At 37.6% G+C, this 16,474-nt stretch overlaps 1 protein-coding gene across 1 annotated transcript in view; it reads right to left on the bottom strand.

Moving 5' to 3' along the window:
* TMEM232 (transmembrane protein 232) overlaps positions 1 to 16,474 on the bottom strand; it is a 480,401-nt gene that overhangs the window by 347,638 nt on the left and 116,289 nt on the right. Inside the window, exon 10 of the mRNA XM_006886706.1 lies at positions 2,628 to 2,751. Coding sequence (XP_006886768.1) covers positions 2,628 to 2,751 — 124 coding nt within the window. The remainder of the gene's footprint in view (positions 1 to 2,627; positions 2,752 to 16,474) is intronic.

Below are 16,474 nucleotides of genomic sequence, written 5' to 3'. Positions count from 1 at the left end.
ATAATCAGAAAGACCATGACCTGAAATTGACATTACTTCTCAAAAATAATCTGATAACGCTCAGTTCTAGTATATGGCAAAGGATATTCTAGTATATTTTCAAAAGAATATAAAAAAAATCAATGTTTTGAAGAATACCTTGAACATATGCCTTAAGAAACTTTAAAAAGTCCATAGTATTACATTTAGCAAATTGAGCTTATTAATTTATCTGAAAGAGATAATCATAAATGCAGATAAAAATTTTATATATGAGGTTATCAGTTGAACATTATTTGTAATTAACTGAAAATTAAGAACTAACTCAAAGTTCTACAACATAGAAATTATGGAGTAAGTTACGTCAACTCTATCAAAATAAAATTTAATAACATTTAATGGTAAGTTTTAGAGTTTAAAATATAAATATTCTAAGAAGAAAGTGTATGTGAGTATTTGACCGCAAGTCTGTCATTACGGCTTAGTCCTATAAATATACACTATCTGGGATTGAAAAGTAAATTATCTTTTATTAAATAATCTATTTTTATAATATCTATTTGTACATTTAATATCTAATAATTTAAAAATATATTGTAATTATATCCTCACCATATGCTCTAACATAATAAGCAATTTAAATACACCTGCTCCTCTCTTGAAAAGCCCAATGGCCTAATGGTTAAGGACTTGACTATCTCAAAGATTGGATGTTCAAATTTTCCACCTGCTCTGAAGGAGAAAGCAGCAGCAGTCTGATTTCACAAAGATTTACAGTATTTTAAATACTATGGGACAGTTCAACCAGTCCCAAACTTGTGAAAAATCAGAACTGATTTCATGGCAATGAGTTTGATTTTGGTTTGGACTCCTCACTTATTATTAATGTTGTCCAACAGTTTGTTGTTGGTATATTGTTATGTGCCATGGAGTTGCCTGAAACCCACAGCAACTCTACATACAACAGCTCTGAAGCTTTCCCTGTCCTGAGCCAGTCTCATTGATTCTGATACACCTACCCCCAGTGGATATGGCTCCATCTCATCTGGGGCCGTCCTCTCCTGTGCTGTCCCTCTATCCTTCTAAGCACGATATCCTTCTCCTGGTCATATGCCAATGTGAGATGGAGCTTAAAAATCCTAGCATCAAAGGGGAAACTTGGTTTCACCACCTCCAAGAAAGACTTATTTGTTTTCTTAGTGGTCCATGGTATGTTCTCCAGCACTACAACTCAAAGGCATTCATTCTTCTTCTGACATCTATTGTCATAGTCCAGCTTTCTGATGCATAGCAAGTAATCGAGAAGACCATGGCCTAGATCAGGCACACTTTAGTCTCTAGACTAATATCTCTGCTTCTCAGTACTCTGGAGAGGTCCCTGACCACATATTCTCCCAATATAATTTGTCTTTTGATTTCTTGACTGCTAGGACAAAGAGTGTTGATTATGGAGCTGAGCAAGTTGAAATTGCTAACTCCTTCAATCTCTTCTCCATCTACTATATGGTGCCGTCAATCGACCCAGTGGTTATAATCTTTGTCTTCTTGATGTTGAGCTTCAATCTATATTGAAGACTGTAGTCCTTGGCCTTCTACAGCAAGTGCTTCAGTTCTCCTTAATTTCAGCAAGCAAGGTTGTGTCATCTGCATAATGCAGGTTGTTGATGAGTCTTCCTCCAATCCTGATGCTATAGTCCTCCTCATAAAGTCTATCACTCCTGAATGATCTTATCTGCATATATATTTGAAAGGTATAGAGACAGGATACATCCCTGATGCACTCCTTTCCTGATTTTGAACTGTGCAGTGTTTCCTTGCTCTGTTCTGAGGACAGCTTTCTTATCTGAGTATAGGTTTTACATGAACATAATCTATTCTGGGATTCTCATTCTCCTCAAAATTAGTCACAATTTGCTGTGGTTAATACAGTCAAATGCCTTTGCATAGTCAATGAAACATAGATAGACATTCCTCTGGTACTCTTTGCTTTCTGCCAATATCTATCTGACATAGTTAATAATGTCTCTAGTGCCACAACCTCTTCTAAATCCAGCTTGTATTTCTGGTAGTTCTCTGTCAATGTACTGTTCCAGTCATTTTTGGATAATCGCCAGCAGGATTTTGTTTGCATGTTATATTAGTGATATTGTTTGATAATTTCCATACTCTAATTGGGTCACCTTTTTTGGAATGTGAATAAATATGAATCTCTTCCAGTCAGTTTGCCAGGTAGTTGTCCTCCAGATTTCTATCTAAACCAACAGTTTACATTAATGAAAACAGTAAAAGCATTTACTATTTTTTTTTTTGCATTGCCAACATACATCTGGCAGTCACAAATGCAAACGTATGAGGTAACTGTAACCCTGGATATTATGGTTATTTTTCAATTTAACTGGACCTTAATTCTCAGGGTTTGGTGGTTATGTAATTGTGAAATTTGGCAATTTTGTAATGATGTAATAATGACCTTCTCTTTTGTAATGTGATGTGGTGATCCTTTAATTCTGTAAAATACCAATGTTTATATTATAACTTTGTCTTTGAAGTCCAAGTATATTGAAATATGAGAAGTGAGTGTAATGACAGGAATAAATTTGGTGTCTGTACAATCTTTTTTTTCACATTAAAATTAGTAATTCTCTTACCTGAATTTGGTTTAACATAATTCTTGAAATAAAATCTCTTACTAGATCCATTAAAGCCTTCAAACAAGCCATATTAAATTTTGCAGCCTCCCCAAGGACCAACAAAGCCAGAGCTGAATCCAACCTGAAAATTTTACAAACAAAATAACAATGACATTAGGGAAAATAAGAATTTATTTTTAAAAGGAAAACACAAGTTATAGGTCAGAGCAAATAAATGTCCTGGATTACCAGTTATATTTCTTTGCAATTAAGATCAAGGAGCTGGTTGACATTAATAATGATTAACCTCTGCAAGGAAGGACCATGTATTGGCAAAATATTCTAATTTAGAGTAGTAGTATCTTGACAAATATTTTAGAGTAACAAATGATATAAATAATAATATTTATGCATAGATCCTAATGGCAAGCAAATGTTCTTGTTCTATAGAATACCTCCCAAAACTTCACCAGCAGTATTGACTTAACTTTTACAATTTATTCCAAATGATGAGTCTCAAAACAAAGAGAAAAAAGTGTTCTTTTAAAGTGTTAGAAAAACCTCATCACTTCATTTTTGAAACAGTGAAGTTTCTAAAAATAAAATTAATCATTCCCATTGAATGAAAACTGCCAAGATTGATTATTCATGGTATTCTTTCAAAGTCACACATATATACAATATTCAGATATCTAAAAAATATACATTTAATTCTATTCTTAGTCAACTGAGAAAGATATGATTATTAAAAAAAACTGATAATAATGGAAGTTTAAAAATACTCTGCCTTCTGTGCTTTTCTGCCATGATTTATAGGTTATAAACAAATTAAAGATTTATTATATTTTATTTGTATAACTGCTATTTTAGGATAGAAGCCAACTAATTTTCACTGTCAATCAATTCTTTCTAGTACAGTGACACTGTGTATTCCTTCCATCTTCTTTTGATGCTTTCTGGGTTATTCATTATATTGTCCATAGAATCTTCAATACTGTAACAAGAGGCTTAAATTTGGTTTTCAGTTCTTTCAGCCTGATACATGCAGTGCAAATTCTTCCCTTTTTATTCTCCAATTCCTGCTGTCTGCATATTCCATTATAATACTTTGCTTTGTTCGCCTGAACTACCCTTTGAAATAGTCTGTTCAGCTCTTTCACTTAGACATGTTTTTCTTTAGATTTGGCTTCTCAACGCTCCAGTGCAATATTTAGTCTCTTCTGACATCCATTTCGATGTTTTCTTTCTCCTGTTTTTGTAATGACCTATTGATTTCTTTGTGTATGATATCCTTGATATCATCTGGTCTTGTATATTTGTGTTTAATGCCTCGAATCTATTATTAAGATGATCATGAATTCAGATGGAATTGATTCAAGATCGTATCTTGGTTTCTGTGGAGTTATTTTAATTTTCTTTGGTCTCAATTTGAACTTGCATATGAGTAACTGATGATCTGACCCACAGTCTGCCCCTGGCCTAGTTTTGACTGCTGATATTGAGCTACTCCAATGATTTTTTCCACAAATATAGTCAATCTCATTTCTATGCAGCCCATCAGATGATATCCCTGTGTAAAGTATTCTATTTTATCTTTTAGAAAAAGTGCTTGCAATGAATAAATCATTGTAAATACAAAATTCAGTCATTCTATTTCCAGCTTCATTTCTATCCCCAAGACCGTATTTTCCAATTACTGTTCCTTCTTCTCTGAGGAACTGGAAGCTGAAGGCATTGGCCAAAAATACAGCCCTAGGAATCAATGAGATACTAATTGACTTGTTTCAATTAACATATGAAGCCTTTGATACACTCACCAGTCTTTGCCAGGAAATCTTGAGGATGTCTGTCTGGGCAACAGATAGGAAGAGTTTTACATTTTTCTTCCTATTCCCAAGAAGGGTTATCTAACTGAATGTGGAAATTATTGCACAATATCATTGATATCATATGCAAGCAAAATACTGCTGAAGATCATTCAAAAAATGGCTGGAACAGTACATAGATAGGGAAGTGCCAGAAGTTCAAATAGGATTTAGAAGAGGCCATGGCACCAGGGATGCACTGCTGATGTCAGATGGATCCTGGCTGAAAATAAGGAACACCAGAAAATTATCTGTCAGTTTGAGGAATAATGTGTGTCTTATTCAGGCCATGGTCTTTCTGATTAATAGCTATGCATCTGAGACCTGGACAATGAATAAGGATGACAGAAAAAGAATTTATGCTTTTGAGTTGTCGTGTTAGAGAGGAGTACTAAACTGAACATCCCATGGATGACCTAAAGAACAAACAGATATGTCTTAGAGAGGGTGCAACTGGGGTGATCTTTGGAGGAAAGAATGATGAGGCTTTGCCTCACATGCTTTGGGCATGTTGCTAGGAGGTGCTATTTTTTTGAGAGGGACATGATGATGGGAAGGGTGAAGGGTCAGCAAAAAAGAGGAAGACCCTCAAACAGGGGAATTGACACTGACTACTGCAATGGGTTCTGGTGTGTCAGGAAGTATGAGGATGGCACAGGACAGAACTGGGTACAAGTCTTTTGTTCATCAGGTTACTATGAGTCATGCTCGACTCTAAGGCATCTAACAACAAAATAAGTCAATTAAATTATCATTTAAAAATCTTTTCGGTCCTGGTAAAAATAAAGATGATGTTGTTGTTGTTATGTGCCGTCGAGTCGCTTGCGACTCATAGCGACCCTATGTACAACACCCCTAAACTCTGCTCTGTCCTGTGCCAATTTCACTGTCTCTAACACACCCATCTTGATTATCCCAGTCACTGAATCAATCCACCTCATAGAGGGCCTTCCCCTCCTGCGCTGTCCCTCCACCCTACCAAGCATGATGTCCCTCTCCAAGGACAGGTCCCTCCTTACAACATGTCCAAAGTACGTTAGACGGAGCCTCAGAATCCTTGCCTCCAGGGAGCTGCCAGGTTTAACCCTTTCCAGAATGAATCTGTTTGTTTTCCTACCAGTCCATGGTACCCTCAATACTCTTCTCCAGCACCACAGCTCAAAGGCATTGATTCTCCTTCTATGCTCCTTAGTCACTGTCCAACTGTCTGACGCATGACAAGTGATAGCAAAGACCATGGCCTATATCAGACGCACCTTAGTCCCCAGTTCCTTTTCACAATTTTCCTTTTCCAAACTATAAGTAGATCTATATTTAGCATCCATATGCCTAGTGCCTGTTTAATAACATTTTATTCTTCTTAGCAAACTTCTATTGTCCAGAATGTGGAATTTTAATGTCATCTCCTCAAGATGGACATATGCCATGTAGTGACTGGAGTAATGACTCCATGGTATATATATTTGCCAAAGGTCATATGTACATAAAAGGAGCTAATTTTACTGTATATAAATTATATCTCAATAAATTTCATTTTCTAAAAATAATCCTCCAATTTAGTTGGAGGCTGAAGTAACCATATAATGTAAGTTATTCAATATTAGTGGAAACATGTTATGAAAGGCAACATTATTTTTCTAATTAAGAAAAAAATATTAGTGCCACCTCTCATCTGCTCATTTTCTTCCACAGTTTGAAATGTATACTATTCCTTCAAAATGAAATTGTACAAAGTTGTTGATTTTTTTCCTTCTATATAACACTAAAATAAAAGAAGATAGATTTCCTTCTAAAATGAGCAATGAGGCATTTCACAGAGTACTCATCACTCATCCTTCACAATAAGGTCAAGTACAGGAGAGGATGGGCTTATATATCATAAAATTTCTTCTGCCCTGAATATAATTCATGGTCATAAGGTTTTGGTTTTCCTATTCTACTGCAAGTTTGAAAAAATTGTACCTAACCTAGGGCACCCTCACTGAAATATGGATTGAAAAAGATACATCAATGTCAACGACTTATGATAAAAGAATGTTATTGCCAAAACCACTCTTTTTAATCAATGCTACTGTTGACAACATTTTCTATAAGCAAAAAAAAAAAGTGGTTTATTTAAAAAATCGGAACAGAAATTATGGTGTCAAAAATTTATTATTCAAATGCTCTCCTGGACAGTAAAACTTTATTTTGTGATGAAGTATTTATTGTATCAAGAAGATCAGATTAGAGTGAGATACAAGGCCCACCCTACTGTTGCTGTTGTATGACATTGAGTTGACTATGACTCAAAGAGACCCTGTGATCAGTAGCTTTGAATCCTGCCCTATCCTAAGCCAGTCTTACTGTCTGACACACTTAGCCCTTTACTCCAGTCATTTTGTCAATCCATCACATCCAGGGTCTTCTCCTGTGCTGACCCTCAACCCTTCCAAACATGATGTCCTTCTCCAAGAAATGGTCTCTCTGGGCCACATTGCCCAAAGTATGTGAGACAGAGTTTCAATGTCCTTGCCTCTAAGGAGAAACTTGGTTTCACCTTTTCCAGGACAGATCTGTTTGCTTGGTATGTTCAGTACTCTTTTGTCCATGGTATGTTCAATACTCTTTTCCAGCATCACAACTCAAGGCACTGATTCTTCCTTTATCATCCTTAGTCATTTTCCAGTTTTCTCATGCATATCAAAGAATTGAGAAGATACCATTATTTTTCAGCACTCTGGAGAGGTCCCTAACTGCAGACTTTTCCAACACAACTCATCTTTTGCTTTCCTGACTGCTGGTGCCATGAGTGTCAAATGTGGATCTAAGTATGATGAAATAGTTAACAATCTCAATCCCTTCTCCATCTAATGAATTTTTTTTTCTTAATGTGAAGATGCTATCTACATTGAAGACGGCAGTGCTTGACCATATGCAGCAGATTCTTCAGGTCGTCTGTAGTTTTGGCAGGCAAAGTTCTGTCATCTGAATCGTACACAAGTTGCTGATGAGTCTTTCTTCAGTCTTGATGCCACCATACTGTTGTTAAGTGCCATGAAGTCAAGCACAACTCATAGCAACACTATGAGCAAAAGACCTGAACCCTGTTCTATAACTTGTCATTTCTCTAATCATAGAGTAATTGTTCAGAAGCATGTTGTTTAGGAAGTGAATACCACTCATGCTTCCAAGTCTGTCTTAATCTGGGAGCTCCACCAAACACTGTCCACCATGGGTCACCATTATTGCACTTGACACACCAGTGGCACAGCGTTCAGCACCACAGAAACCCCAAGTTACCTCAGCACAGTGAATTGACAGATCAGTGCCGTATCACTTAGAAAATGTTCATTCCAAACACAACACACAGTCCACACCTAACCCTCAACCAAAAAAGGAAAAGCCCACCTTCCGAAATCCAACTGCTTCACACATGAACCTCTAAACTGGAGACTTAGTAGGATTCCCTCTGACTTTTAAACACACAGGCCCCGCTACGAGGTCCTGATTGGCTCTTACAAGAGGCTTCCAGCCCAGAGCTTATTAAAAGTTCATGAAAGGTCAGTGAGACTCTTGGGACACACACACTATCCTGGGACATAGCATCCAGCCACACTGCAAATGATAGTCAACACTGTTCACCAGTCCTGGCAACACAGCTCAGAACCATCCACAGTCCCATGATTCATTTTCCTGATGTGTCTTAGGCTCTGAGATACCTTTTAATGAGCCACTGAATCCAAAGGATATGGGCAGTGAGGAAAGTGAATGTAGGAGAAACAGTTGATCAAATATTTGGGACACAGCTAACTTCCTCCCCATCACCCCCTTCTCTCTAGATTTCATTCTTTTATTGAACACCTCTATTTATATGCATATTTACATCTTCTACTAATATTAGCAGAACAAATTATTAATGCAGAAATATTAATCATTAGAAACTAGAATATTTCAGAAATAAAAACTGAAAACCAAAGCCTATGTGTAACAAGAAGAATTCAAAGAGAGCTTGAATTTAAAGAATTCAAATTGAATAGTCAATGGTAGGCATAGTGAAAGCCTTAAGGAAATTACAAAACATCGCTACAGCTTTAAAACCTCATTATAGTATTGTTGTGGTAGTTAGTTATTCTGGGTTTGAGTATGACTAGTAGCAACCCTATGAACAAAAGATCTGAACTCTGTTCCAGCCTGTCCATCCTAACACTTCCTGAAACTCTAGAGCCCATTGCTTTAGTCAACCTACCTGGTCTAGGGTCTTCTTCAACTTTATGAACCCTCCACCCTCCAAAGCATAGTCTCCTTCTCCAAGGAATAGCCCCACTTAGCAACATGCTGAAATACATGAGGAAAAGCCTCATCATCTTTGCCTCCAATGAACACTCTGGCTCTACCCTTTCCAAGATATTTTGTTAGTTTTGTTGGCAGTCCATGGGATGGATATTCAGTGCTCTTCTGAAACACCAGAGTTCAAAGGCATTGATTCTTCTCCTGTAATTCCTATTCATTGCCCAGCTCTCAGATACATAGCAAGTGATCAGAAAGACCATGACTTGGATCAGATGTACCTTAGTCCTCAAACTGACATCATTACTCCTCAATAATTTGAAGAGGTCCCTAACTGCAGACTCTCCTAGTGCAATGTGCCTACTTATTTCATGACTACTGATACCTCCAAGTAAGAAGAAGTTGTTTACAGCTTCAATCCCTTCTCCATCCAACATGATTTTGTCTGTTGGTCTACTGGTAAGAGTCTTTGTTTTCTTGACATTGAGATGTAATGCATATTGAAGGGTGTATTCCTTGATCTTCTGCAACAAATGCCTCAACTCTTCATTACTTTCAGCAAGCAAGGCTGTATCAACTGCCTGTTGTTGTTGTTGTTGTCGTCGTTGTTGTTGTTGTTGTTTTGTGCTGTCAAGTCGCTTGCGCCTCATAGCGACCCTATGTACAACACCCCTAAACTCTGCTCTGTCCTGGGCCAATCGCACTGTCTCTGACATTCCCATACCAATCACCCCAATCACTGAATCAATCTACCTCATAGCAGGCCTTCCCCTCCTGAGCTGTCCCTCCACCCTACCAAGCAAGATGTCCAAAGTATGTTAGACAGAGCCTCAGAATCATTGCCTCCAAGGAGCTGCCCAGTTTAGCCCTATCCAGGATGAATCTGTTTGTTTTCCTAGCAGTCCATGGTACCCTAAATACTCTTCTCTGGCACCACAGCTCAAAGGCATCAGTTCTCCTTCTATCCTCCTTAGTCATCATCTGCATACTGCAGGTTACTGATGAGTCCCCCTCTGATCCTGATGCCACATTCCTCCTCATAGGGTCAAGCTTCTTGACTAATTTATTCAGTATACAGATTGAAAAGGCATAGGAAGAGAATACAATCCTGACACATTGCCTTTTTAATTTTAAACAATGCAGTGTTCCCCTGCTCTGTTTGCACAAGAGCCTACTTGTCCAGGTATAGGGTTAGCATGAGCACAACAAAGTGCTCTATAACTCCCATTCTTCTCAATGTCAACCACAACTTGTTATGATCCACACAATCAAATCCCTTTTCATAGTCAATAAAGCACAAACGAAATTCTTCCAGTATTCTTTACTTACAGCTAAGATCCATCTGACATTAGCAATGATTTCCTTCATTTCACGGCCTCTTCTAAATCATGCTTCAACTTCTCAAAGTTTCCTTTCTAATTTTTCTAGATGTTTTTGAAAGATCTTGAGCAGTATTTTGCTTGCATGTGATATTAATGAGACTGTTTGATGGTTTCCACGTTCTGTTGTATCACCTTTCTTGGGAATGGGAACAGGAACAAATATGGACTTCTTCCAATCTATTGGCCAGACAGCTATCGTCCAAATTTCCTGGCATAGACTGGTGAGTGCATTCAAAGCTACATCATTAATTGAAACTAGTGAATTGGTAACCCATCAGTTCCTGGGGCCTGTGTTTTTTCCAGTGTCTTCAGTGCAGCTTCCACTTCCTCCTTCATTACCACTGGGTTCAACACATGTAGTACTTCCTGAAATTTCTCAGTTGGTTCTTTTTGGTACAGTGATTCTGTGCATTCTGTCCGTAGGTTTTAATTTATTTTTCAGTTCTCTCAGATTGAGAAAGGCAAAGTGAATTCTTCCCTTTTTATTTAAATGGAAGGCATCAGCATTAGCATAGTAGACATTAGTGAGATGAGATGGACCAGGATTGGCTACTTTGAATCAAATAATCATACGATATACTATGCTGGGAACAAAAAAAAAAAAAAACAGAAGAAGAACTGTGCTGCATTCATAGCCAAAAAGTCAAATTCAGGTTCTATCCTGAAATACAATGTTGTGAGGGATAGGATATTATCTGTATGTATACAGGGAAGACCTGTTAATACAACTATTATTTAAAAAGATGTTCTCACATCTAGAGTCAAAGAGGAAAAAAATGGAGACTTTTTACCAAATCTTGCAGTCCAAAATTGACCAAACATGTATTCAAGATGTGTTAATGATAATTGGTGACTGGAATACAAAAGATGGAACTGTGAAGAAGGAAAGAAGCACTTGGAAAATGTGGTATTTGTGATAGAAATGATGCCAGAAATAGAATGATTGGATTTTCTATTTTCAATGATTTATTCACTGCAAATACCTTTTTTGGGGGGTTACAGTGATTTGATTTATTCTTTCCCTCTTCTTTTTTTTCTTTTTCATTAATTTTAATGAAAGTTTACAGACTTTGGATTTCCATTCATTCATTGTTGCAATTTTCTCCCTGTCCACCCCTCCCCTCCAAGCTCACTCTTCTCTTTGAAAAGTAAAAGAAAAATTCTTTCATTGTTATGCAATACCTCTCCCCAACTCCACACCACTGTGTAGCCTTTGTTCTGGACTCCTTTTATGAAAATAACACCTAATCTATATCCTTTTTAAACAGTTCTCTCCTTCATCTGTTTCAATGCAGTATACATAATTTATCCCGTCTTTCTCAATTTCCCCCCAACCCTGATGTGAGTCCCGTTTTACAACAGTGGCACTATGCAGTATCTGTCTTTGCCATACAGTGGTAATTTGTGGTTGCTGTGAGGCTGAACACTGTGATGCTGATGTGTCAAATGCATTAATTATTGGTTACCAATGGTGGACAGTGTGGGGTGGAGCTCCCCAATAAAAACAAGCTTGGAAGAAGGAGTGGCATCCACTTCCATAATAGCTTGCCTCTGGAAACCATGTGAACCTGGAGAAAGAATGAGAGACACACAAATGTTGAGGACTTTCCTTCATAGGGTTGCTATAAGTCACCTGCGACTCAACGGCACTTAACAACAACAACAACAACATATATATATATAGGGATATGGAGATGGAGATGTTATTGATTGCCATTTAGTTGAGCATAACTCAAAGTGACCCTATGGACAAAAGGCCTTTCTACAACTCTCATAATTTTTCATTGAGTTTCTAGAGGCATGTTGTTTAGGAAGTGGATGCCACTTCTGCTTCCAAATATATATGTATATCTCAAATTAAAAAAAAAAAAACACAAATCTTCACAACTGGATCAATAAGCAACATCATGATAGAAAAAGAAAAGATTGAAGTTGTAGATGATTTCATTTTACTGGACCCACAATAAACAGTTATGGTAGGAGCAGTCAAGAAGTCAAAAGATGTATTGTACTGGGGAAATGTGCTACCAATGACCTCTAGAAAGTACTAAAGAGCAAGGATATTAGTGTAAAGACTAAAGTGTGCCTGGAGCTAGCCCTGGTATTTTCAGTTGCTTTATATGCATCTGAAAGTTGGACAAGAAGTAAGGAAGACAGAAAAAGAATTGATGGCTTTGAGTTGTGATGTTGGATAAACCTGCCAATAGCATAAACAAGTCTATGTTGGAGGAATGACAACCAGGGTGTTCCAGAGAGGCAATGATGGTGAAACTGTCTCAAATACTTCGGACATGCTGTCAGGAAGTACCACTTCCTTTGGAAAAAGATTTTATGCTTGGAAAAGCAGAGGATTAGTAAAAATTAGAAAGATCCTCAGTGATATGGAGTGACACAGTGACTGCAATGATGGGCTTGAGCATACCAGGTTATGAGGATGATGCAGGCTAGGACAAGGTTACGATCTATTGTCACAGAGTCATTATGAGTAACAGTCAGCTCTACAGCACCTAACCACAAGAAAAATGTGTATGAGAAATACTTTTTTTTGCTTTCTTCACTTATAAAATATGCAATGTCAATAGAGTTAATGGGTTTCCAATTATATATATGTTTGTATTACTTTTATTGAAAGTAAAATTTTATAAACTTATTTACTTAAAATTTTAAGTTAAGAAGACGGGTACACAAATCATGATGGAAAGGGGTAGACTGTGATAATTAATATTGTGTGTCAGTTTGGCTGACTAGGGTTTCCTTGGTTGACAGCCAGGATGGAGTAATTTCCATTTCAGTATCTTATATAATGTTTCCTTTTTGAGCCTCTATATAAAGTAATGATCTCCATGATGATACCTACTCAAAGCAACCACTCCGTTAAAAGGGAGTTTAGGTTATTCAATCCTTGGAACTACATGAGCAGGAGAAGCCTTTATCTTGAGGTTCAAGATGAGATTTAGGATTTACCAACCTCTACAACATTGTACGCCAATTCTTTGAGATAAATCTCTCTCTCTCTCTCTCTCTCTCTCTCTCTCTCTCTCTCTCTCTCTGTGTGTGTGTGTGTGTGTGTCTCGGTGTTTTGGTGTCTACCATAAAGTTGGAACCTACTCATAACTGACCCCTCAGAGTGTCTTCAAAGGTAGTTAATTTTATGGGAGAAGATCTTCTTTTCTCCCATGACAAAGCTGTTAGATTTGAACCACTTACCTTTGTGTATGAGTATAATTTGTTGTTGTGTATCATTTTTATGTGCTATCGTGGAGTTTATCTTTCAATATAATTTTCCTAGCCATTGAATTGGACTATGCCACAGAGATGGGTGAGAATATGAAAATAGAGTGTTAGCCTATCCATAAGGGAATTAGCTAGTCTCACCAATAAAATAAGTACATCTGGAAGTATAAAGAAGAAACCTCATGCCAGGAAAAGAGCAAGGAAGAGCACCTATAGGATCAACAGCAGTAACAACTACAGTGGAGAACTAGAGACCTGACAAGAGATGGGATCTTGAGACTGCTACACAATTGGAACTGGAGCTAAGAGCCTTTGCCCAAATTTGTTGAAGTAGGGCTTGTTGCTGTGGTTATGTGCTGTTGAGTCACTTAAAACGCATTTGTACAACAGCTCTGAAGCTTGCACTATCTTGAGCCAACCTCATTGTCTCTGACACACCTACCCCCATTACTCCAGTCACTGAGTCAATCCGTCTCATCCAGGGTCTTTCTCTATTGCGTTGTCCCTCCAACCTTCCAAGCATGATGTCCCTCTCGAAGGACTGGTCCCTCTTTGCAATATGCTCAAAGTATGTCAGATGGAGCTTCAGAATCCTTGCCTTCTAGAAGCAGCCTGGATTTACTATCTCCAGGATGAATCTGTTTGTTTTCCTAGCAGTTCATGGCATATTCAATACTCTTCTCCAGCACCACAACTTAAAGGCATTAATTCTTCTATCATCTTCAGTCATTGTCATGTCCAGCTTTCTGATACATAGCAAGTAATTGCAAAGACTGTGGCCTGGATCAGGCACACAATAGTCTCTAGACTGACATTGTAGTTCTTCAGTACCCTGGGAAGATCCCTGACAGCAGATTTTCCCAATCCAATTCATGCTTTGATTTCCTGGTTGCTGGTTTTAAGAGTGTTGACTGTGGAATCTCAATCTCTTCACTGTCTATCATGATGCTGCCAATCGACCCAGTGTTGAGAATCTGATTTTTTGATATTGAGTTTTGAAGGCTACAGTCTTTGACCTTCTGCAGCAAATGCCTCAGGTCCTAGTCAGCTTTGGCACACAAGATTGTGTTATTTGCATAATACATGTTGTTGATGAGTCTTCCTCTAATTCTGATGCCACATTTCTCCCCGAAGAGCCTAGCCTCCCAGATGATCAGTTCCACAAACAGATTGAAAAGGTATGGGGATGGGATGCATCCCTGGTGGACACCTTTCCTGATTTTGTAGGGAACACCAATAATGGCAGGACTGATAATTTGTTACATGGGCCAAAAGCCACGAGACTCAAGGCTGAGGTGTATATGTACACATTTGGGAAACTATCTTAATAGTATTCTGCTACAAACCTGGATTATAACCTTTGAACTTCTCTAATATTCTGTGTGGTCTTTCAGCTACCACAATGGATTTTGGACCCAATCAAGCAGTGAGATTGGTGTTAAGATGAGAGAGAGAAGTATAGGAGTTTAGGGGACATGTTTGACCTCATAGAAATAGGTTTTGTCTTGAAGATGTTGACGGCAACAGTACCCCTTTGTGAAGTTGATAAAGGTCAGATATGGTCATTCTATGTGGCCCTCATTCTTTTTACAGCTATGGACTCAGAACTGACCCACAGCTGAACCTCCAGTGGGTTTTCAGAGGCTGCAAATTAAAGAGAAAGACACTGCCCACCTTTTTCTAGCACAGAAGCTGGTAGATTTAAACTATGTGCCAACTCCTGATCACTAGCCTATCAGCCATTATGATTCATTGTTGACACTCCAGTACATTTTCAATGGGACTAAATGAGAGAAAATTGCCCATCTTTTTTACCTATGCATAAAAACCATGTGCCTTTTGGTTGGCAGTGCAATTCCTTACCAGTAAACCACCAGAGAACTTACTGTGTGTGTGTTTTTATATGTGTGTGTGTGTGTGTGTGTATATATATATACATATGCATGCTTGTTATGTCCAAATAAGCTTCATTGGTTTTGTGTATCTAAAGAATCCTGCCTAAGAGAGATAATAAAACATAAATTATGATTGGGTAGGACTAAATTATTACAATTAGCTTGGAGAATCTAAAAATCAATAAGAAACAGATAAGTAAAGAACAAGGATCTATGTTGACACTTTCAGCTAATGAAGTACAGGGGAGAATATTTAATGCAAGCTGTAGTTTAAATGGCTTTTCTTTGTTATTTCTTAGACATAATTAGAAAAAGTGCATGGACATAGCCAATGTAGATATCTAAGCCAAAGGTCTTTCTGGCACACAAAACAGTGGATTCTTTGCTTGATTCATTTTGATTCAACCACAAATACTATAGATAAAACACAATGTAGATAAAGTTTTAAATTGCAAATCTTTTTTTAATATATTTGTGGAACACATTAAATCATCTATTTTTCTTTGGGAGATATCCTTTTATATCTTATACTGCTCTATGGAAATGACACACTGCAATTCTCCCAGTCTTTATTGACTAATAATTCAATTATAAACACAATTCATTATTTTCAAGTAAGATTAGGATGTCTCTGACACTGGGCTGAGCTATCTTCCCAGAGAAAATGGAAAAGTTTATAAAAAGCTAAACCACAGGGTGGAGCATTGAGAAAATAGAGCATCATATTAAATTCACCAGTATTAAGTAGAAATCTGCCTTAAGGCAAGTTGCTTATCAGGGCTCAGGGAAGCTAGACTTCCTAGATAAAGGCCAGTGACATGATAGTAGGGCTTAGGAGCTTGCATTTCTTTTCCTGTTTCCTTTGAAATTTATCATCATTATTGTATTTCTTTTCTTTGTGCTTTCCCTGCAACCAGTCAGGTTGCAGTTGATTTTAGTCTCTTCACGCCTACAGGATCTTTGCTTTTGCAGGCTAATATGAAATCATCTACTTTTACTTGTCTCCTGCCATTTTATAGGATCTTGATAAAGGAGATAATGATGAATAAAGCAGAGAAGTACTTGATGAATTATCTACTATGACCATTGTTGTTGCCATATGCCATTGAGTTCAGTAGGACTCATAAGGCCTGAACAAGAGATCTGAACTTGTGCCTCTTCTGTGCTGTCCTCATGATTTCCAACATTGTTAAGGGTCTTCCTCTCTTTTGTGGACCCTG

Source organism: Elephantulus edwardii, unplaced genomic scaffold (assembly GCF_000299155.1).
Source record: "Elephantulus edwardii isolate Elephantulus edwardi_28Jun2011 unplaced genomic scaffold, EleEdw1.0 scaffold00050, whole genome shotgun sequence".
Lineage (NCBI taxonomy): Eukaryota > Metazoa > Chordata > Mammalia > Macroscelidea > Macroscelididae > Elephantulus > Elephantulus edwardii.
The sequence above is the reverse complement of the archived record's forward strand: the minus strand, read 5'-3'. Positions and strand labels throughout refer to the sequence as shown.